Genomic DNA, 23,654 nt, shown 5'->3' on the forward strand with positions numbered 1-23,654 from the left:
TTTCAAAATATATACTTTATTCGCAATAAATTATTGCGAAAGTACAAATTCAAGCCTGTAGACCAGTTGCTCGGTACCCGCTGCAATCGCGTGGCAGCCACCGTACTCGCAGTAGCGGTCTGCGCACGCGCAAGGTCCCGATTAGTGGGCTGGAGTTCAAAGGAGTCCAGGCGCGGTACAGCTACCATGCAAATAATATCGTTATAACCTCACCTCTTGAATCATTAACGTTACTCCCACATCGGCAAACATGGTTTCAGAAGTGAGATGGTGTAGAGCTCGTCGAAAGAACCAAAGACTTGTTGATCCAAACCAAGGCTCTTATTAGCAAAAGACCGGAGCTCTTCACAGGTGGCCGACCAGTCCGGAATGATCCGACCTGGCTAGGGACACAGCCCTTTAAGGCCCAGGTAATGGGTGTGGCTTAGCTCTCAGCCAATCGCTGTAAGCACAGTCTAGATACAGTAACTATGTACATTGGTGATAGATCTGTACTATCACAGATGGTGAGCGTCCGAGCTTGAGGCTTCCCGGTCAACTTGTGCAGTTCTCCCTCCCGCCGTGAGAGCTTTTATTCACGCTGCAACTTGCAAGTGAGGAACCAGCAAACGTTGCAGCAGTTTCCATGGCGAATGGATTCAGACGACCCAACCCACTCATCATCGAGGCTAATGTTGCTGAGAGCTGGTGTATTTTCAAACAAGGGTATGATATATTTATCGCAGCAATGCATAGCGACAAGCCCGCATCAAAGCATACCTTTTATTAAATTTGGCAGGTCTAGAAGCCATAGAGAGGGAGAGATCATTTATGCAAGTGAAGGGGAGTTGATTCTCGGTGGCAGCAAAAGAAATTTAGAGAAATGTCCAATCCACAATCGATCAATTCATACTTCAGCGATTTAAAGATAAGAGCAAAGACCTGCAACTTTGGAATGCTCTGCGAGGAACGACTCAGAGACAGGCTGGTGGTCTGTAGCATTTATAATGACAGCATGAGGAAGGTGTTTCTGTGCGACAGTGACAACGCTCGCGAAGGCTATCTCTACCTGTCTGATTTATAAAATGACAGGAGAATAGTAAGAAGTTAACCTCTCCACAGCAGCCTACATGAGCATTGATGCAGTCCAGGTGAGATCTACAAAGAAACAATGGCTGAAGACCAGGAGGAAGAGCCAGCCAGACCAAACCACATCATCATCCATTAATAAGTGCAATGACTACGGAGGTGACCATGCAGCGAGAAAGGAAATGCATCCAGCTTTCAGCCATCAGTATCAAGCCTGCAGAAAGTGGAACCGTTTCAAAAGATGCCGCAGATCCAGACAGCAGATCAATACTAGGCCCAGACCTAGAAGGACAAGGCTGCGGAAATTAAGGTCGACACGGGAGCCAAGTGCAAAGTCAAGTTGGAGAAGACATTCTGTTGACTAAGAAAAGGGGAACAGATCAAGCCATGCATCAATTCAACAAGTCTAGTGGCATACGGGGGCAGCACCATTGGTATGGTGAAGCTGCGGTGCTACCTACAAGGACAGTTACATTTACAGATGGTCTTTGTTGTCCACAAGGATATTCTGCCTCTGCTTGGTCTAAGTGTATATATGGACATGGAACTCATCTCATTCAGTAGAGACGTTCACCAAGTATGCCCCTCCAAAGATGATTTGTCGTAGAAAATTTTCTCGGAATACAATGATCTTTTCTCAGATGAACTTGGAAGGCTGCCAGTAATGTATTCCATGAGGCTCGACCCTGAAGTAAGACCTGTGGTTTGTCTGGTGCATCGCATAATTGTGGCCATGAAGGAGTTGGCAGAATGCAGGAGTTGGGTGTAATTACTCTGGTTTCAGAGCCAAGTGAATGGGTGTCCTCCATAGTAGTCACCAACAAGAAGGATGGGCAAGAAATCCAGATATGCATTAACCTGCAGAACCTCAACACAGCCCTGAAGAGACCACACCATCTGGTATACACTATGGAAGAGGTTGCTGCACAAATGTTGGCTGGTGCAACTGTATTCTCAGTCCTAGATGCCAAGAACATCCATCCATCCTTTCCTGGTGTTTTATTGTTCAGCAGCTTTTTTAATATATCTTGTATTTCCTCTATTTCAAATGGTTTTATTAGTTTGTTTTGTTCCTCTTCTTGCAATTTCAGCAATTCAATTATAGCTAAAAATTCCTCTATTTTGTCATCTTTTCCCTCGTTCTCAGTTTGATACAATTGTTCATAAAATTCCTTTAAATTTTCATTAATCTCTGTTGGATTATATGTAATTTGTTTGTCCTTTTTCCTTGATGCCAGTATCGTTCTTTTAGCTTGTTCTATTTTAAGTTGCCAGGCTAATATTTTATGTGTTTTTTCTCCCAGTTTGTAATACTTTTGCTTTGTTTTCATTATGTTCTTCTCCACCTTGTACGTTTGTAATGTTTTGTATTTTTTTTTGTCTGCCAATTCTCTCTTTTTCTTTATATCATCCCTTTTCACTGTTCCTTTTCTGTACTTGCTATCTCCCTTTCCAGCTGCTCTATTTCCCAATTGTATTCCTTTTTCACCTCAGTTACATAACTTATTATCTGTCCTCTAATAAAGGCTTTCATTGCATCCCATAGTATAAATTTATCTTAAACCAATTCTGTGTTTATTTCAAAATATGTTTTAATTTAGTATTCAATAAACTCCCTAAATTCCTGTCTTTTAAGTAGCATGGAGTTTAACCTCCATCTATATGTTCTTGGTGGGATGTCCTCCAGTTCTATTGCTAATAATAGGGGAGAATGATCTGATAGTAGTCTAGCTTTATACTCAGTTTTCCTAACTCTCCCTTGAATATGGGCTGACAACAAAAACATATCAATCCTTGAGTAAGTTTTGTGCCTACTCGAATAATATGAAAATTCCTTCTCTATCCATAAGTTTCATTTCCTGCATTGATTTAACCATAAATTTGGCTACTTTATTCTTTTTACTTGTCTTTTGTCCAGTTTTATCCAACATTGGGTCCAAATTAAGGTTAAAATCCCCTCCTATCAATATATTTCCTTGTGTGTCTGCAATCTTCAAAAAAATATCCTGCATAAACTTTTGATCCTCCTCGTCAGGTGCGTATATATTGAGCAAATTCTAAAATTCTGAGTATATCTGACACTTTATCATTGCATACCTCCCTGCCGGATCTATTATTTCCTCCTCTATTTTGATTGGTACATTTTTGTTAACTCGTATGGCTACACCTCTAGCTTTTGAATTATAGGATGCTGCCATTACGTGTCCTACCCAATCTCCCTTTAATTTGTCATGTTCCACTTCAGTTAGATGCGTTTCCTGCACAAATGCTATATCTATTTTTTCCTTCTTCAATAAATTTAGTAGCCTCTTCCTTTTAATTTGGTTATGCATTCCATTAATGTTTATAGTCATATAGTTTAACATGGCCATCTTATATCTTGCATACACCTTTTCCACCTCTTCGCCACCTCTATCCCTCTTTTCCCCATTTTCATCTCTTAGTTTTCTCTCATTACACTTAATGTACGACAACACATTTAAAACATTAAGTACCCCCGCAGTTCCCACATCCACTAATACCTTAACCCCAAAAGTCTTCCCCCCACTTCTCTGAATTGCTCCATATCCCTTGCCGGGCAACCACAACTCCCCTTTTCATTTGGATTGCGATCATGTTCGCAGCGTCAACTGATTTTGCAGTGATGGTTATTCCCCCTCTACCCAGCCCTCTCCAGAAAACACTTTTTTTAAAAACACATATAACAAAGCTCTTTTTTTTCCCCTCTTACTTCCTTCCTTCCCTTCTCTTTTCCCTCTTTAGTTCTTTACATATACATTGTTTTTACATCTTTATATATACTTTATCGCTGTTCTTCGTTCTTGTTACATATCTTCTGTCCTGCAAACGTTCTGCGAATTCTTGTGCTTTCTCTGGATCCGAGAACAGTCTGTTTTGCTCCCCGGGTATAAATATTTTAAGCACGGCTGGATGTTTTAATATAAATTTGTAACCTTTTTTCCATAAAATCAATTTCACTGTATAAAACTCCCTCCTCTTTAAGAGTTCAAAACTTATGTCTGGGTAAAAAAAAAAAAAATTCTTGACCCTTGTATTCCAATTGTTTATTATCTTTTCGAACTTTATTCCTTGCCCTTTCCAGTATATTTTCTCTTGTCGTGTATCTGTGGTTTCGGAGCTAATTCTCTGTGTGGCCTTTCTATTTCCATTTCTTCCTGCATTTCTGTCCTTGCCAGGACCTTCGGGATCCATCCTTTTATAAATTCCTTCACATCTGTGCCTTCTTCACTCTCCTTCAGGCCCACTTTTTATCTTGTTTCGCCTACTATAATTTTCCAACGTATCAGTTTTCTGAGATAACAACTCTTGTGTCTCTTTAATTTTTTTGTCACTTTCTTCCAATTTTTCTCTTAAGTAATTTACTTCCATTTCTACAGCCATTTCCCGTTCTTTCACATTCTCTACTCTTTTCCCTATTTCTGTCATTACCAATTCTAACCTTTGCATTTTATCTTCTGTACTTTTCGTTTTCCTTTTAATTGCGTTAAACTCTAACGATAACCATTCTTTTAATGATCTCATTTGTTCTTCAAAAAAGACTATCTATATTCTGTTCATCAGTTTTACCTTCTATTTCTCTGTGAAGATCTTGGTCTTCTTCTTCCTCTTCTTCTGTGTCTGTATTTGTGTCTTCTCTTCTTTGTGTCTGTGTCTCTTCTGTTTTTCCCGATGAGCTGCTTGTATCTCTTTGTCGGGCCTCTTCTTGCTGGTCCTCCCCTCTTGGGCTGCTCGTCCGTTGTGCTTCCTGACGTTGATCTTCTTGTCGGTCATCCTTCCGTCTTTCTCCCTCTTGTTTCATCGCTCCCTCTTCTGCTGGCTTCCTCATTCTCCAGCTGAGTTTCCTGGTGCCGGACGACCCTCAGCTGTTCACTCTGTGACAGCCCGCTCCTCTGCTGAGCCTCCCTCCCTCCAGTGTCCTCTTTCTCCTTTGATTGCGCACTTTTGTTTGGCTCCGAGAGCCATTTTTGTAGTGCACCGGGTTGTGGGTTGCGACTCAGCATGGCAGGTACTGACCTCAAGGGTCAGGTGCTCCTCACCACCACAGCATCCTGTTCCTTCGTGCAGGTAAGGCCTTCTTCTATCTTCTCCGGCGACTTCTACTTATCTTCCTGATGCTTTTATTTTCTCCTTCTTGGGAGCCATCTTCTTTCTCTTCTCTGTATCTTTATCTTCTATTTCTTATATTTTATTTTTGTTATGCTTTGCTTTTTCCTAACTTTTTTCCTATTTTCCTGGAGAGGGCTGGTTTTCCTGACCGGCCACTACTCCATCACATGACTCCTCCACATTCTCAGGTTGAGGTACCACAGGCTTCTACCTCCACAGAGGGCCAACAGGATGCATTCTGGGTGCATCTGTAAACCGAACCCCAAGTACAAAGACTAATCTACGTCAGTTGTGTTTGTTGTGTAATGTTAACTTGAAAACGGTGTTACGTTGGGGTTGACTAAAGAAAGGGGATGTAGACCAGTCACTAGGCACCTGCTGCAATCATGTTGCAGCCACCATACTCGTAACAGTTTGTGCATGTTCGAGCTCCAGATTAGTGGGCTGGAGTGCAACGGAATCCAGGCCCGGTATGGCCACCATGTACAGAACTCCCACTTGTAAATAGTAGTAAATAGTTGTTGTTTTAACCTCTCCTCTTGAGTCGTGTAATTACTACCACATCAACAAACATAGTTTCAATCATATCAGGTAAATTATTTACAATATAGGAAAAACTTTCGAAACATTTTACATAATGTCAATCACCTCATCAATGTACATTTCAAATTCTTCTCTTAATACCACTGTGGCACCTTGTTGTTTCTCCCCCCTCTGTTGACTGAGGGCTTCTCCTCAGACTCAGCACCCAGTTAAATTTATGAATTAATTTGCAGTTTCAGTCTCACCAATCTGGTACTAAAATTATTCCTGTTAATCACAAATAGCATTCTGACTGATGAATTTCTTCCTGTCTGAGATAGGCAAAAGCATTTTGACCATTAGTTACTAATTTCATTCTTGGCTGCTATAGTAAGTTGAACATTATTGTTCACCACCTAGAGGAATGGAGTTTTGGCCCCCATATCCTTTCCGTGCAAAAAAAGATTTATCCTTGATCATCCATGCTTTACTTTCCTCCCCCAATTCTGAGAATGTGTCAGTATCTCAGACTTACTCTGATAGACTTGCAGATCAAGGTGATAATTACAAGGATATTAAATAAAATTTTAAGCAACAACAGCTAATGCAGTAAGAAAGTTTATTTTAACAGTTGAGAGAACTTTACATATTGTTCTTTGCTGTATTGCAAACATATTCAAGTTAAAGTTTTCTAATAAAAATTAAATATTTGGTCATAATTTTTATCTAAGTGCCTTTTTGCCTGTCACGAGATAAAATTGTTATTTAACATCAATAAACTTTACAAATTAAATGTATTTTTTAATCCATCCAAAAATAATTTTTCAACTCAAATATAATTTTAGTTAAACTTGCAGTATTTGGAACAAAAGTTGGCATTTCAAACAATGGTAGGCAAAAACAGATGCATTTAAAAAATGACATGTAAAAACCCTTCCATCATTTGGTCCATTACATCTGTGCTGTTTTCTTTTCTTAAAGCACACCAATCCATTTAGTCCAACCTCTGCTCTTTGCTAAAGTTTTTCCTTTTCTTTCAATTCCCTCTTGAGACTGCATCCAGCACCATCTCAGGCAATTTCACAAAGATCTAGACTTTATTGCATCACTGGAGAAGTGTTGAACCTCTGGATAGCTGTCTTTCTGAAGAGTTATTAAACTGATCCTCCATCTGCCCTGGCAAGAAAATGTAAAAGAGCCCAGAACATTATTTGAACAGAAAGAGGAAAGCTCCTCTTGGAGCAGCACGATTTGAGTAGCATTTAGCACCAGGTATGGTGTTCGAATCCGGCACTGTAAGGAGATTGTACATTCTCCCTGTGTCTGCGTGGAATTTCCCTGGGTTCTGCAGTTTCCTTCCATCCTTCAAAAACTATGGAAGTGGAGGTCAGTAGGGTGTATTTGGACAGCATGGGCTCATGGGCCTGTTACCCTGTTGTATGTTTAATTTTTTTTAAATCCCGAGATAGTCTTTTTCTCTCAAAACCAAAACTAGATTATCGGTCATTACATTGTTCTTTGGGGGTAAGTGTTTGCTGCTTGAAAATTGTCTGCCAAATTGAACCAAAGGTATATTAAAAAAGGATTTCTTTGTCGAAACACCACTTTAATTCACCAGAAGCTTTAAGACACAATATCAATGCAAAATTCTTTTGTATTAAAAATTTAATTATAAACATTTGCACCACAACTTTGGTCCTGTATCCAACTTCCTTCAGTCTTTGCATCAGAATATTGCACAACCTTTGGTCCATCCCAAATGGTGTCAATTACAGTCACAGTTAGGCAATGAAATGTGCACAAATGCCACAAACATTTTTTTAAAAATTGCTGGTTGAGTGATAAATATTGGCCAAAACATTGAAGAATTCTTCCCAAATGTCTGAGAGGCAAGGTTTAATGTCTCATTGAAAACCATTGAATTCAACCTATGCTGCATTTCTTTTCTACTGGACTAAGAATGTTGGTCTAGATCACAGGCTCAGAACCCCAGGTTGGGGTGTGACTTCCTGACTGGGAATGCAACTTGTGAAATTATGTATGACCTTTATTGCAACACAAACAAAATATGAATGTAGTTTGATTCTGAAACTAAGGCTGGTGCAGAATATAGACCCTTTTGAACAATGAATCTGAAAAATTAGAAACACAATGCATGAGAGGAATGGTAGCTTGAATTCCACCCCTGCATTCCATTCTTCCCACTTCCAAGTTCATGGAGGTTGAGAATTTCAGGTTGTCACCAAGCACATGACATCTCTGATGCAGCATCGCTGTTTCGCCGTGTTCTCATTGGGGACCATCCCATCTCTGAGCGCGTGTCATCTGTGTTTGTCAACTTTGGCCACCGGTTGTAGCGCTTGGTGGATTGTTTATTATTCCAAGTCCGGGGTTTTGTGTTCATCTGAAATGATGAGTTGATTGTCACATGAACAAGTACAATGTACGTATGGCCAAAATTCTTACATGCCACAGCGAGATACTTTGTAAAAACAAATTACTTCAGTCATATGCACTAAATTAGCATATGGTGGGAAAGGAAAGAGATGTGGAAAGTTTGCTAAGAAATATTTTTAAATTTGTACCTCAACTCACACATCATAAATTTCTCTAACCTGTACAAACACAGCTGTGTTCATTTGAAGTGTCTCCATTCGTTCATTCATTCTTGCCAGCTGGTCCCCATGGTCCATGATCAGCAGCTTCAGGTCATCATTGGATTCCTGAATACAATCAAAACCAATCTCGCTGCTGGGTGACACCGCCTGAATCCCAGGAACATACAGAACAACTGTTTCAAACAGCGAAACATGAATAGGAGAGAGGTTTGTCCCCCACATCCATCCCTGACACTCTAAATAGCTGGTGCATCACGACCACATGATTCCTACTACATCACTTCTGCAACTCAGCATAATCATTTTCATCTCCTGAAATATTTATGGTAATTATCTGCCCAAAAGGAAATGGATGCAGATTCAATAATAACATTAAGAAATGAATTGAATCAATAAGTACTAGAAAAGTTATAATATTCCTGGCTATGGAGAAAACACAATGAAGTGGGGATATCTGGATGAAATGGACAAATTAAGCTGAATGGACTCCTGTAAAACAACACCCTATGACTCTAATCTTTCATTATTATCCATGCCTTGTCCCTCTTTAGCTCCCTCTTGAAAGCACGCAGAGAGACAGCATGAACAACACCAGATCATGTTTTCTTGACTGAAGGCAGTTCAAGGATTAACATTGATCAGGATGCCAGTGACATCTCCATAGTTCTTTAAAATAGTGCTGTGATATTCTTTGCATTCACCTGAAAAGACATCACAGATTAATATCTTACTGAAAAATGAAGAATGGGGATTAATCTGGACTGCAATGGTGTGTTCAATGTCCCAGAGAAGAGCTCTAACACCAAACATTCTTCTGTAAGTATGCTATTGACTCTTAAAGTGTACCCCGACTTCAGTGATTCCTAACCCAGTAGAGGAGAACAGTATTTGCAATATGTTCCCTCACTAAATTACCCACTTCATGTGAGAAATTAGCTCATGCTTTTGGAGTTCTGTGAATGACATTGATCTCTTTCATCACAGCAAACAGTGGTGAGTAATTAAAAGGGAAAATTAAGTACATTACCTCAGCGATGGAGATTCGCAAGTGTTCCAACTTGTCAATTTGGATCCTCAGCCGATCCTCCAGATCTTTCATTAGAGCCAAGTTTTCATCAGTCTTCAGATTTTCTCTCTGGGACATCATGATGACCTTCACAAGCTGTAAACTAAATTTGCTCATGACATAGGTGTGGATTAGTTACCATCAGTTCAAGAATTTTTTTTTAATTGAAGAGGCCATTTGAATTTTCTCAACAGGACTTCCAATCAAATCTGTTCCATGTTTATCACCTTTGTTCTCAATACCCTTTATCCTCCTGCCCAAAACAGGAGGATTCCCCTTGTCCTCACCTTCTGCCTTGCTTCAGTGTTCAATTCATCATCCTCTGTAACTTAAGTCACCTTTTTTTTTAAGCATTCCAAAGGAGCTGGTTCTCCCAAGATGAGCTGCACCAACACCTGCTGAACCTCCAGGGCATCCTGTCTTTTTACCCCCTTCCTTCCCACCATTCAAGGATTTCTTTCAGGTCAACATTCAATAATCTTCAGTAGTGTTTTGCATTTTGTAAAGGATTACGAATGTGTAAAATAAAAGAAGTGGTCAGGCAGACACACAAACTCAATGTAAAGTTCACAATGTGTGCTTTTGTACAGAAAGTAGTTCTTGATCCTGGGCTATAATACGAAACAAATCAATTGGAACCAGTCAACGAGAAAGTATGAGCAATTTTGAAGGCAAACAAATCTGAAAACATTGCTGAATCTTCACTGAGCATGGTCCCTACCCATCACATTTTGCATCACAATTGATGCCAGTATTTTTGTATTAAAGAAGGGATTGGTCAATTTGTGCAAGAGACTGGAAATCAATGTTTGTTTGTTTCCTGTGAGATAGAAATACTTTTTAAATAGCAGATGTTTTGAATTATCAAGTGGAAGCCATTACTCATCATGTATCAGACAGTAGTCAAGAAAAATGTGTTTGTATCACACACACCATCAATGAGTGGGAAAAAAACCACGTTCAAATTGAGAAAAGGCATTGGGAATGGTCTTTGGATTGAAAAAAAGATTCATCACTTCCTGTTACATTTTAGGTAGACTTATTACCTTGTGCTCACAGAAACTGTCGTCAGCAATGGTTGCATGGAGAATGCAAAGGTGAACTATTATCTTAATATGATTATACCATCAAAATATTGAATGTCGAAGCAAAATGTTGTCGTGGTTACCGATCAAGAATTCAGGTAGAGGGGAAATGAGTTAAGGAATAGCAGATAGGATTTAATTTGGAGAAGCGTTTTGGAAGATTAAATCAGCACAAGACTTGCAGTGAATGGAAGGACCCTGCAGAGTGTTGGAGAACAGGTAGACCTAGCGATACATCGACATCGTTTTCTGAAAGTGGTCTTCTTTGGCTTGGCTTCGCGGACGAAGATTTATGGAGGGGGTAAAAAGTCCACGTCAGCTGCAGGCTCGTTTGTGGCTGACCAGTCCGATGCGGGACAGGCAGACACGGTTGCAGCGGTTGCAAGGGAAAATTGGTGGGTTGGGGTTGGGTGTTGGGTTTTTCCTCCTTTGCCTTTTGTCAGTGAGGTGGGCTCTGCGGTCTTCTTCAAAGGAGGAGCATCTTTTGAGGGGGAGGACGTGGAGGGGGTTAAGTGTTAACGTGGTGAAAAAGGCCACACTTCCTTCGTCGAATGCAGGAGTTGGAACGGCACGAGACAACAAGAAAATACATTGGAGAGAACCACATTTGGGAGCGTTCTGTGCAATTCTAATCGCCTATCTGTAGGATAGATAGACGGGGTGCAGAGAAGGAGGTTACCTGTACTGGAGGGCTTGAATGACAAAGGGAGACTGCTCAGAGAAACCGGGGTGAGGGGGCGTGGGTGGGTTTCACTGGACTCACAGGTGAAATCCGACCTGGCACTGGTACCTGAACCTTAGGATCACATGCAAATCTAAAAAGCAAAGTATTACAGTTCCTAGAAATATGCAAATAAAAACAATGCTGGAAACTAAACAGCTTTAGTTGAGCGAGAGAGTTAATGTTTCAGCTGGATGGACTTTCATTTACAAATGCTGCCTGACTTGCAGCATTCTCTGGTTTTCTCACCCGAGCTCATACCATCTGCTTCAAGACAGAAAACTTCAACAGGTTAATCCTGACGCACTCACCTGCTGGGAAAGGGGAGGCTGTTCTTCCCTCTAACCGAGACTTGCTGATGGTTCTGGATTTATATGTCCCCCTGCCTCTAAATTATTCTCTGGAATTCCTGCAAGTTGAAACTCTTGAGGGAATGTGAAGAATTCAACCTCAGTTGGCGTTACAGAAAAACCGGGTTGGATTACCTAAACCGGATTGAAATGGTTTAAGAGAACTTCAGGAACGACGCTTCAAAGTGGTTACATTTTTGTCAGTACAGATGCCAATAACGTTGCGGCGATGAACACGGGAAACGGGAGCAGAGACACTAAATAAAACGCTTACATCTATTGAAGCGATTGATTTTAAAAAAAGAGGTACACAAGAAAATCTGCAGATGCTGGGGTCTTGTGCAGTACACTAAACTCAGCAGGTCACACAGCATCCACAGCGACCTCCCTTTTCTTTCTATGGCCCGCTGAGTTTTGCCAGCTCTTCTGTGATGGATTTAAATGATAGATGAACATACGAACAAGAGGTGGAGTTTGATGTAATGCAATAAATAAGGATGTAAATAATGTGGATGTAAACATCAGTTGGGCCGAATACCCTGCTTCAATGGTACAAATTCAATGCAATATCAAGAGCAGATTATCCTTCAAGTTCCTTAGAAAGGTTCTGTTTGTCCAGTAAAACACATTGTTCCCCTTTTTGGTTATCACTTGCAAGGTAATTGAATCTAATTAATTGATAGTACCTGCAACGTTAACATTGCTTCTACCCCCAGGGGCTGCCAAGCCTGCTTACTTTTTATTTCCGATTTCCATCTTCAATAGAGTTTTGATTTTCATTAGCTGTATCATAAGGCTCCTATCTCCGGAAAATATTTCGTTTAACTCTTATTTATCCACCATGCAGGTGCTCCAACTCCCTTGTAAACTCCAATGCAACATTTACAGCCCAGAATTAAAACTTTTGGCTCAACTCATTTATAATCACTGGCTATGATCCTCCCAAGCCTTCTTCCACTAATGTTATCTTAATGAAATTATGCCATTTCTTCCATTCATTAGCATGCAGGGGCAAAGGAATCTAGATTTGCACGTACTTAGGTTCTTTTTTAAACAAAACAATTGGTAGATCATAAAACATTGATAAGGATCTTTCACAGCCATCGTATGTCCCCCAATACTTTAGTAATGAAGTAAACAATAATATTTTCTGGAATTGTAAAAAGCATTCTATGTAGGGAAATTTGGGCTGCTTGTGTAGAACAGCAAGAATTTATATTTGTAAGATCTCTTTAAACTCTATCTCCTGGATTTGAAAATTTTGAAGTGATAAGAGAAATATTAACTGTCATTAAGGCAGGGAATTCTCTCTTAATGTTCAACTGATCAATTGATGCCAAAACGCATGCTCACCTTTATTTATCGTTCATACCATGCTCGTACGGTAAAGACGAGATAGTGTTTCTCCAGGACCAAGGAGCATTTTTACATGGATATAAGTTAGGAAGGTCAGCATTGATATAGGTTTTCATCTAGTAGTCTTGATTACTTGAACATTGGATTTCCCTTTTCTGCAGTATTTTCTTGCATGATAAAATGCAGGGCTACTGCTGTCTGGTAAATTATGAACTTTGAGCAGGGTTTGTGGCCTTGAACTTAAAATTTAAATTTTTTTATTTACAACACGGTAGAAACCAATTCTGGCCATTTAAACCATGCTGCTCAATTATATCCAAATCAACCCTATGCTTTGGAGAATGGGAGGAAACTGAAGCACTAGGAAGAAACCCATGCAGACACAGAGAGAATGTGCAAATTCCTGACAGACAGTGTCAGATTTTGAACCCGGGTCGCTATCGCTGTAATAGGATCATGCTAACCGTGCTGCCCAGGTTAGTCTTTTTCCCCTCGAATGGCATAAATCTGTGCTGGCACAGATTAGCCGTCACTGCTAATTAATCCACATTCACAAGCCAACCAATGTCAGAATCCGGTTTCAAACTAACATTCCCAGCACAGAGGCCCTGAAATGATTCCGTTGGGCAAGCCACACATCTAAAATAGTCACCATACAAATAGACAGAAAAAAAAATTCAAGGATGTTCTCAAAGCCTCGTTGTAACATTCCTACCAACTCAAGAATCCCCAGACCATGACCAGTCAAACTGAAAAAGGAGCTTTTGTCATTACTGCAGCTTGATGATGTATTTAGCACACTGGCACAAATTTGGCCACCCAAAGACAACAGTGTCTGTAGCTAGTATCCAGTCATCAAAAGCATAAATGGATTGGAAGCAGGTTAACCTCTACAAGACTATCCAAGATAATGTCAAAACCTTTAATGGGAATGTGACAAGTGGGTTTCCTCCAACAGGATGCTCAACTTCTCCTTTCTCATCACTATAACACATTTTTCAGCCATTACTTGTTTAAATCACACAAGGATCCACAGAGTGCAGGCTTCCAGCTGTTCTATGTTGTCAGTACCCACTCAGGTGCTTTTAGACAAGATACACAAAAACAAAGCAAGCCTTAAGAAAACACAGACAAAAATGAAAGTTTATAAAATGATTAGTTAATAAGGATATTGGATTTGCTTTGATGCTGGTTTCCCATTGTAGTGGCACATTGGCTCTTCATCTTCTTTGTATGTTAAGAACATGGAAGCTATCTTCATGGAATAAGTACAATTGCAACAACTTTGCAATATGACTTGGCCAACAATGGAAGCAGTTTGTGGCCTACACAGGCATGTTGAATAAGCATGACATTGTCTGGACTCACCCTCATATCAAATTTGGTAAACTTTCAATATATTATTGACTGCCAAAATTAGTTAATTTGGTCAGATCACCAAAAGAAACAACTTTCTCTTTCCTCAACTTCCCATCAGGTCTCCTAGATACTAAATGAATCATGGTAATCTGTGGACAGGAAGTCAAATGACTGGGGATAAACAAAATGTAACAATTGATCTGATAATCAGTTCAGCATCCCCAGAATTCAACATTAATTTTATTAAAACAATAAATGCCCAAATCAACTCACTAATGGTCATGAATGTAACTGTAACTAGGCAGGTTTCAAATTGAGGTCATGCCATCGTATCATTTCTGCAATGAAATATTGTATTAAATTTGCGGGAAATTGAGAACAGAGTAAATAAAGATGGAACATAAAAATCCTTTACAAAAATTGGAAACATTCATGCTTGCAGCTGCCTTTAAGATCAAGCATACAAGTCTGTTATCAAATCATCTGCTGATTAAGAACTGAACATCAGCACATTTACAGGAACAGTTGCCTCAACAACAAATCATTTATTAATTATTCCTTATTTTTCTTAAAAGTTTATAACAGTTGACATAAGGTTAGATTAACTGGCACAGCCCGATTTCACAATCAAAAATTTTCAAGACATATCATGGAAGCACAATTTACAAAAATACAGGAAAAAAAGAGACAAAATGAATGAATACAGCTGGAATGGGGTGGGGGAGGAAAATGGAACCCAAAAGGCAAGGAAAAAAGATTAAAAATAAGATTCAAACAAAAGTTAAAAGAGAAAAAGTGAGAGAAAACGCTAATTCCAATAAAAACATAACACGAATTAACATTTTCTTGTGCAACACCAAATGATTCTGCTGCATGTCATCTTGACACTGTGTCATGCACAAAGGGTCCTTCTGTAATGCATCTGATGCATTATTGTAACAGGACATGAAAGTTCCTCAGTGTTTACACAGACTTCACGCTTAACAGGAAGTAGTGAGAGCGGGTAACAACTTATTTTCAATCTTTAACTTGATGTGTCCATCCGCTCTTCTTTAAAGTTTTCACAGAATTCAATGACCTGTCTGTTGGATAGAAAAATAAGAGTAATAATGTTCTTAAAACAGATGAGTATATTAACAGTTTGGTTTTTAATCAAAGGTTGAATAATATTAGATGAAAATGAAAAGATTAAATTAAAATTGAAAAACTGCACATGCTAGAAATTGTAAATAAAAATGGAAAATGTTGGATATACTTTTTTTTTTGAAATTATTTTTTTTTAAAACTTATTTTTCACACTATAAACCAAACTGACCAAAATACATAGACATTTTTTTCTCTTGAATAAATAGTGTCATTTTCTCCATTTTTTCCCCCTCCCTCACCCCCCTTTCCCATTTATTCAAAGTTCAATCTATAAGATACATTAAACCCGTTAAACAATGTCATCACTTAATAAAAATAAACAGAAATTTTTATCTTTTACTTTTATATACTGAGTCAGTTCATTTCGTTGTCTTCTCCTTCTGTCATTTTAGGTGGTGGAGGTCCGTGGTAGGATTTCTCTATTGTATTTCAAGTATGGTTCCCATATTTGTTTGAATATTGTGATGTTATTTCTTAAATTATATGTTATTTTTTCTAATGGAATACATTTATTCATTTCTATGTACCATTGTTGTATTCTCAAGTTGTCTTCTAATTTCCAGGTTGACATAATACATTTTTTTTGCTACAGCTAGGGCTATCATAATAAATCTTTTTTGTACTCCATCCAAATCAAGTCCAAATTCTTTATTTCTTATATTACTTAGAAGGAAGATCTCTGGGTTTTTTGGTATATTGCTTGTTGTGATTTTATTTAATATCTGGTTTAGATCTTCCCAAAATTTTTTCACTTTCTCACATGTCCAAATTGCATGTATTGTTGTTCCCATTTCCTTTTTACAGTGAAAACATCTGTCAGATACTGTTGGGTCCCATTTATTTAACTTTTGAGGTGTGATGTATAGCTTGTGTAACCAATTATATCGTATCATGCGTAACCTCGTGTTTATTGTATTTCTCATAGTTCCTGAGCATAACTTCTCCCATGTTTCCTTCTTTATCTTTATGTTTAGATCTTGTTCCCATTTTTGTTTAGGTTTACAGTTAGTTTCCTCGTTCTCCTTTTCTTGCAGTTTGATGTACATGTTTGTTATAAATTTTTTAATTATCATTGTGTCTGTAATCACATATTCAAAATTGCTTCCTTCTGGTAACCTCAGACTGTTTCCCAATTTGTCCTTCAAGTAGGTTTTCAGTTGGTGGTATGCAAACATTGTATCGTGAGTTATATTATCTTTGTCTTTCATTTGTTCAAAAGATAATAATTTATTTCCCGAAAAACAATTTTCTATTCTTTTGATCCCTTTTCTCTCCCATTCTCTGAAGGAAAGGTTTTTTATTGTGAAAGGGATTAGTTGATTTTGTGTCAATATTAATTTTGGTATATACTTAAGAGGGATTTGTCAAAAGAGATAGTTACAAAAATCTATTGAAAGAAAACCTTTTTGTATTATTTAATCAGATTAAAGAATTATTATTGTGATGGTCAAATTTATCATTACGATCACTGGATGTATCAATTTGATTACCAATCTTTATTCCTAATTTTTTTTGATTCAGTGGATTTGTTTATTTCCTCATACATATGGCAAGGAAAACAATCTTGCATAAATAAAACTCACCTTCAAAAGACTAAATGGAACAGGGACTATCATTTCCAAATCTTAGATTTTACTACTGGGTGGTTAACATACGTAATCTTCTTTTATTGGTACATTTTGATAAACTAATGAACTGCCCTCTTGGGTAAAAATGGAATTGAATTTCTCTAAAAATTCATGTGTTGGCTATTTTAGGTTCCTATTTACCATCTCCTCTTCTAAATTGGCACATAATCCAATAATGAGAAATAGGTTGAGAATATGGACACAATTTAGGAAATCTTTTGGTCATAATAGTTTATCTCTTGCAGTCCTATTATAGATAACCATCTTTAACCTTCTTTGTTAGATCAGGTTTTAAGGAATGGTTTAGATTGGGTATCAAAAGTTAGAGATCTTTTCATTAAAATTTTGCTTCTTTTGAACAATTGAAATCCAAATTTAAACTTTCTAACACGCATTTTTTTTTAGATATTTACACGTTAGGCATTTTGTTCAGTTTAAAATTTTTGCTTTTCCTCGAATCTTAGAAAAAAATATTTTTAAAAAATATTGTTGGATCCCATTTTAAAAATTTTTAAGGGGTGATATATAACCTATGTAACCAATTATACTGTATCATGCATAACCTTGTGTTTATTGTATTCTTCATAGTTCCAGAACATAACTTTTCCCATGCTTCATTCTTTATCTTTATGTTTAAGTCCTTTTCCCACTTTTGTTTGGGGTTATACCTTATTTCATCATTTTCCTTATCTTGGAGCTTAATGTACATATTTGTTATAAATCTTTTAATTATCAATGTATCTGTAATCACATATTCAAAGCTGCTTCCTTCTGTAATCTCAATCTGTTTCCCAATTTATCCTTTAAATAAGCTTTCAGTTGCTGGTATGCAAACATTGTACCGTGAGTTATTCCATATTTGTCTTTCAACTGTTCAAATGTTAATAAATTATTTCCCAAAAAGCAATTTTCTATTCTCTTGATTCTTTTTCTCTTCCATTCTCTAAAGGAAAGGTTATCTATTGTAAAAGGGATAAATGGATTTTGCATCAATAACAATTTTGGTATTTGGTAATTCATTTTTTTCCTTCCTACGTGTATCTTCTTCCATATATTAAGCAAATGATGCAATACTGGTGAGCTATTGTATTGCACCAGCTTTTCATCCCATTTATAAAGTATATGTTCTGGTATCCTCTCCTATTTTATCTAGTTCTATCTTAGTCCAATCTGGTTTTTCTCTCGTCTGCTAAAAATTTGATAAGTACCTTCATTGTACAGCTCTGTAATAATTTCTGAAGTTTGGTAACTGCAAACCACCTTGGTTATACCTCTCTGTTAATTTATCTAGCGCTACCCTCGGTTCCCCCCCTTTCCACAAGAATTTCCTTATTATTCTCTTTAGTTCAACAAAGAATTTCTCTGTTAAGGGAATTGGTAACATTTGAAATAAGTATTGTATGCTTGGGAACACGTTCATTTTAAAGCAGTTTACCCTCCCTATCGATGTTAGCGGTAATTCTTTCCAATGTTCTAAGTCTTCCTGCAATTTCTTTATTAGTGGCTGATAATTTAGTTTGTACAAGTGTCTTGTTATTATCTAACCTGATCCCTAGGTATCGGATTGCTTGTGTTTGCCATTTAAATGGTGATTCTTTTTTAAATTCTGTATAGTCTGCGTTACTCATTGGCATCACTTCACTTTTATTTGCGTTGATCTTGTACCCTGATATTTCTCCATATTCCTTTAATTCAGGGGTGTCAAACTCAAATTCACCGAGGGCCAAAATTAAAAACTTGGACTAAGTCGAGGGCCGAACTAAATATTTATTGAAAATTTTCAACAACATCTGCATGTTTTCTCTCAACATATGTAATGTTAAACTTTTTCTTATTAAAATAAATGTTTAATAATAGTTTTGGTTAAACTCTTTCCATAAGAAGCATTAACAAATAAGAAATAAAATATTCAATAAATAATATTTCTCTCTAGCCTTTAAGCCAAGGATCGCACGTTGCCGAGAAGCATGCCAGGGAGCAGAGGTCTGCAGGGAGCCCTCCCCAGCCCAGCCAGCAAACCCGAGCGGCATCCCCCCCGCCCCCTCTCCCTCCTCCGCCCCCGCCTCCGTCTGCCGCAACCGCCGCCAACAACCCAAGGAGTCCCCGCTGGTCTCGCCATCTCACCGTGAATACTGAGAGCGGTAGAACTCGTCTGCGACCTCCACCCCAACGGAAAGTCCGATGCCCAGCAGCACCCGCCCACAGATGAAGCTCAAGGAGACGTTGGAGCTAGGCGGCGGGTCCGTTGGAGCTAGGCGGCGGGTCCGTTGGAGCTAGGCGGCGGGTCCGTTGGAGCTAGGCGGCGGGTCCGTTGGAGCTAGGTGGCGGGTCCGTTGGAGCTAGGCGGCGGGTCCGTTGTATCGGCGCCGCTGTGAATATCTAATTAACTTTCCCGTTAACTATATCGGTGTACTGATGTTCCTGCTGTGGAAGTGCTAAAAACTACTATGGTAGGTGCTTGCTGCTGTGCATGTGCTATACTTGCACGGCGGCCAGCGGGCCAACTCTAATATATATTTAATATGATCTTGCGGGCCAAATATAATTATATCGCGGGCCAGAGTTTGACATGTGTGCTTTAATTTCTTATGTAATTCTTTTACTGATACTCTTTAAATGTTTTATAAAATTCTTCTATTTTATCATATTTCCCCTCATTCTCAGTTTGGTATAATTGTTCATAAAATTCCTTAAAGTTTTCATTAATCTCTGTTGGGTTATATGTGATTTGTTTGTCCTTTGTCCTTGTTTCAGCTTGTTCTGTCTTAAGTTGGTAGGCCAATATTTTGTGTTTTTTTCCCCAATTCGTAATACTTTTGCTTTGTTTTCATTATGTTCTTCTCCACCTTGTACATTTGTAATGTTTCGTATTTTATTTTTTTGTCTGCCAATTCTCTCTTTTTCTTGATATTGTCCCTTTTCACTGTTCCTTTTCTGTACTTGCTATCTCCCTTTCCAGCTGCTCTATTTCCCGATTGTATTCCTTTTTCATCTTAGTTACATAACTTATTATCTGCCCTCTAATGAAAGCTTTCATTGCATCCCATAATATAAATTTGTCTTAAACCAATTCTGTGTTTATTTCAAAATATGTTTTAATTTGGCGTTCAATAAACTCTCTAAATTCCTACCTTTTATGTAGCATGGGGTTTAACCTCCATCTTTCTGTTCTTGGTGGGATGTCCTCCAGTTCTATTGCTAATAGAACTATGTGAATGATCTGTAAGTAGTCTAGCTTTATACTCAGTTTTCCTGACTCTCCCTTGAATATGAGCTAACAAAAACATATCAATCCTTGAGTATGTTTTGTGCCTACTCGAGTAATATGAATATTCCTTCTCTTTTGGGTGCTGTCTCCTCCATATATCATTTCCTGCAATGACTTAACCATAAATTTGGCTACTTTATTCTTTTTGCTTGTCTTTTGTCCAGTTTTATCCAGCATTAGATCTAAATTAAGGTTAAAATCCCCTCCTATCAATATATTTCCTTGTGTGTATGCAATCTTTAAAAAAAAATTTGTATAAACTTTTGATCCTCATCATTAGGTGCATATATATTGAGCAAATTCCAAAATTCTGCATATATCTGACACTTTATCATCACATACCTCCCTACTGGATCAGTTATTTCCTCCACTATCTTGATTGGTACATTTTTGTTAACTAATATGGGTACACCTCTAACTTTTGAATTATATGATGCTGTCGCTAAGTGTCCTATCCAGTTTCTCTTCAATTTGTTATGTTTCACTTCGGTTAGATGCGTTTCCTGCACAAATACTATTTCTATTTTTTAATTTTTTCAGTAAATTTAGTAGCCTCTTCATTTTAATTTGGTTATGTATTCCATTAATGTTTATAGTCATATAGTTCAACATGGCCATCTTATATCTTGTTTACACCTCTTTTCCACCTCCTCGCCACCTCCATCCCCCTTTTTCCCATTTTTGTCTTTTAAGTTTTCCTTTTAAATCTCAATGTATGACAGCACATTTAAAACATAAAATACTCCGACAATCCCCACACCCAATTACAACTTAACCCCAAATGAACCCCCCCCCCCCCGCCTCTCTGAATTGGCCCTTATCCCTTGCCAGGCAACCATAACTCCCCTTTCCATTTGGTTTGCGATCTTGCTCGCAAACATCAACTGATTTCGCAGTGACGGTTATTCTCTCCCCCCCAGAAAACACTGTAAAAAAAAAATATACATATAACAAAGCTCTCTCTTTTTTTTCCTCCCTTCTTCCTTCCTTCCCTTTTCCATCTTTAGTTATTTACTTATACATTATTTTTACTTTATATTATTACATCTTTATTATATACTTTATTGCTGGTCTTCATTCTTGTCACTCCTCTTCATCTCTTCTTCTGTCCTGCAAATGTTCTCTAAATTCTTGTGCTTTCTCCAGATCAGAGAACAGCCTGTTTTGCTCCACAGGTATAAATACTTTAAGTACGGCTGGATGTCTTAAACATGAATTTATAACCTTTTTTCCATAAAATCGTTTTCACTGTATTAAATTCCTTCCTCTTCTTTAAGAGTTCAAAACTTATGTCTGGGTAAAAAAATATTTTTTGACCCTTGTATTCCAATGGCTTACTATCTTCTCTAACTTTATTCCTTGCCCACTCCAGTATATTTTCTCTTGTCATATATCTTAAAAATTTTACTAAGATGGATCTTGGTTTTTGATGTGTCTGCAGTTTCGGTACTAGTGCTCTGTGTGCCCTTTCTATTTCCATTTCTTCATGCAATTCTGTCGTTCCCAAAACCTTTGGGATCCATCCTTTTATAAATTCCTTCATGTCTGTGCCTTCTTCATCCTCCTTCAGGCCCATTATTTTTATGTTGTTTCGCCTACTATAGTTTAACAACATATTAATTTTCTGAGATAACAACTCTTGTGTCTCTTTAATTTTTTTGTCACTTTCTTCCAATTTTTCTCAAATCATTTACTTCCAATTCTACTGCAGTTTCCCGTTCCTCCAGATTTTCTACTCTTTTCCCTATTTCTGTCATGACCATTTCTAAACTTTGCATTTTATCTTCTGCTCTTTTTATTTTTCTTTTAATTGCACTAAATTCGAATGATAATCATTCTTTTAATGATCTAATTTGTTCTTCAAAAAACGCTTTATGTATATTTTGTCCATCTGTTTTATCTTCTATTTCCCTGTGAAGATCTTGGTCTTCTTCCTCTTCTTCTGTATGTGTCTCTTCTCCTTTTTCTGATGAATTACTTCTATGTCTTTGTCGGGCCTCTTGGTGTTGGGCCTCCGGTCGCGGGCCTTCTGTCTGTCAGGCCTCCTGCTGTTGTTCCTTTTGTTGTCGGTCACCCTGCTGCCATTCTCCCTCTTCCGGCTCCTCGATCCTTTCCTTGGCATTATTTTGTTCCTCCAGCTGAGCGCCCTGATGCCGGGCGTCCCTCAGCTGGTTGTGTTGTAGCTGCCCGCTCCTGCTGGTGTTCACTTTATCCTTTGATTGCGCACTTTTGTTTGGCTCTGAGAGCCATTTTTGGAGTCTACCGGTCGTGAGGTCGCGACTTCGCAGGGCACTCACCAGCCTCGGAGATCGGCTGCTCTTCATCACCGCAGTTCCCTGCTCCTGAGTGCAGGTAAGGCCTTCTTTCTTCTCCGGTGATTTTTCCTTCTTTTTTTCCCGTTGTTCTTACTTTCTCTTTCTTGGATGCCATCTTCTTGTTCTTATCTGTAACTTTATCGTCTATTTCTTGAGTTTTATATTCATTGAGCTCTGTCTTTTCCAAACTTTTTAAAATTTTTTTCTGGAGAGGGCTGGTTCAACCTGACCGGCCACTACTCAATCACGTGACTCCTCCGAAAAAAAATATTCTTGATTTACTTTTTGATTTTCAGTTCTCTCAGAGTGGATTAATATCAATTATTTATAATAACATTAGATTTAAGAGCAGCCTCGATGACTGGGATTAAGAATGATTGGGAACCCAATTTGAACTTAACATTCCAGACCAAGATTAGATTTTCACTCTTAACTTGATTAATGAATCCTATTTTGTGCATGTCATTGTTTGTTACAATTCAAGGTGATACATAGGTCCAAATGCAAATTATCTTGTTTTTTATGCAGATGTTGACCTACTATGTGAAAAGTGTATATCTTTGAAGCTTCATTGAATGATATGTTTTGCGAATGCCCGAATTTAAAAAAAATTGGAAAGATATTTTTCAGACTTCATCAAAGATTTTAAATATCAAATTAGAACTATGCCCTGTTATTGCTTTGTTTGATTTTTCTTGAGAAGAGAATATACTCTTGACTTCAACCCAAGAGAAAATTTTAGCTTTTACCTCATTGATAGCTATACCAGCAATTTTAATGAAATGGAAGGATGACTCTCCACCCACTCATACCCAGTGGTTATATGATGTTATGTCCTGTTTAAACTTGGAGAAAATTAGAAACAACTTTAAAGATACAAAGTTTCAATATGACAAAATGTGGGGCCTATTCATAGATTTCTATCATAATTGGAAGATTTAAAAAGTCAGGATGCTCCAGAGACTTCGTCTGGAGGTTGCTTTTCGATCATATCTTTACAATTTTACAAGTTAACCTTGTTTAG

General features: G+C 38.0%; 1 protein-coding gene across 1 annotated transcript in view; it reads right to left on the reverse strand.

Annotated features, from left to right (window-relative positions):
- Positions 1 to 14,495: 14,495 nt before the first annotated feature.
- Positions 14,496 to 23,654, reverse strand: part of zer1 (zyg-11 related, cell cycle regulator) — a 34,609-nt gene continuing 25,450 nt past the window's right edge. Inside the window, exon 16 of the mRNA XM_069919082.1 lies at positions 14,496 to 15,355. Within this exon, the coding sequence (XP_069775183.1) occupies positions 15,298 to 15,355 (58 nt within the window). The 3' untranslated portion in view covers positions 14,496 to 15,297. The remainder of the gene's footprint in view (positions 15,356 to 23,654) is intronic.

Source organism: Narcine bancroftii, chromosome 1 (assembly GCF_036971445.1).
Source record: "Narcine bancroftii isolate sNarBan1 chromosome 1, sNarBan1.hap1, whole genome shotgun sequence".
Lineage (NCBI taxonomy): Eukaryota > Metazoa > Chordata > Chondrichthyes > Torpediniformes > Narcinidae > Narcine > Narcine bancroftii.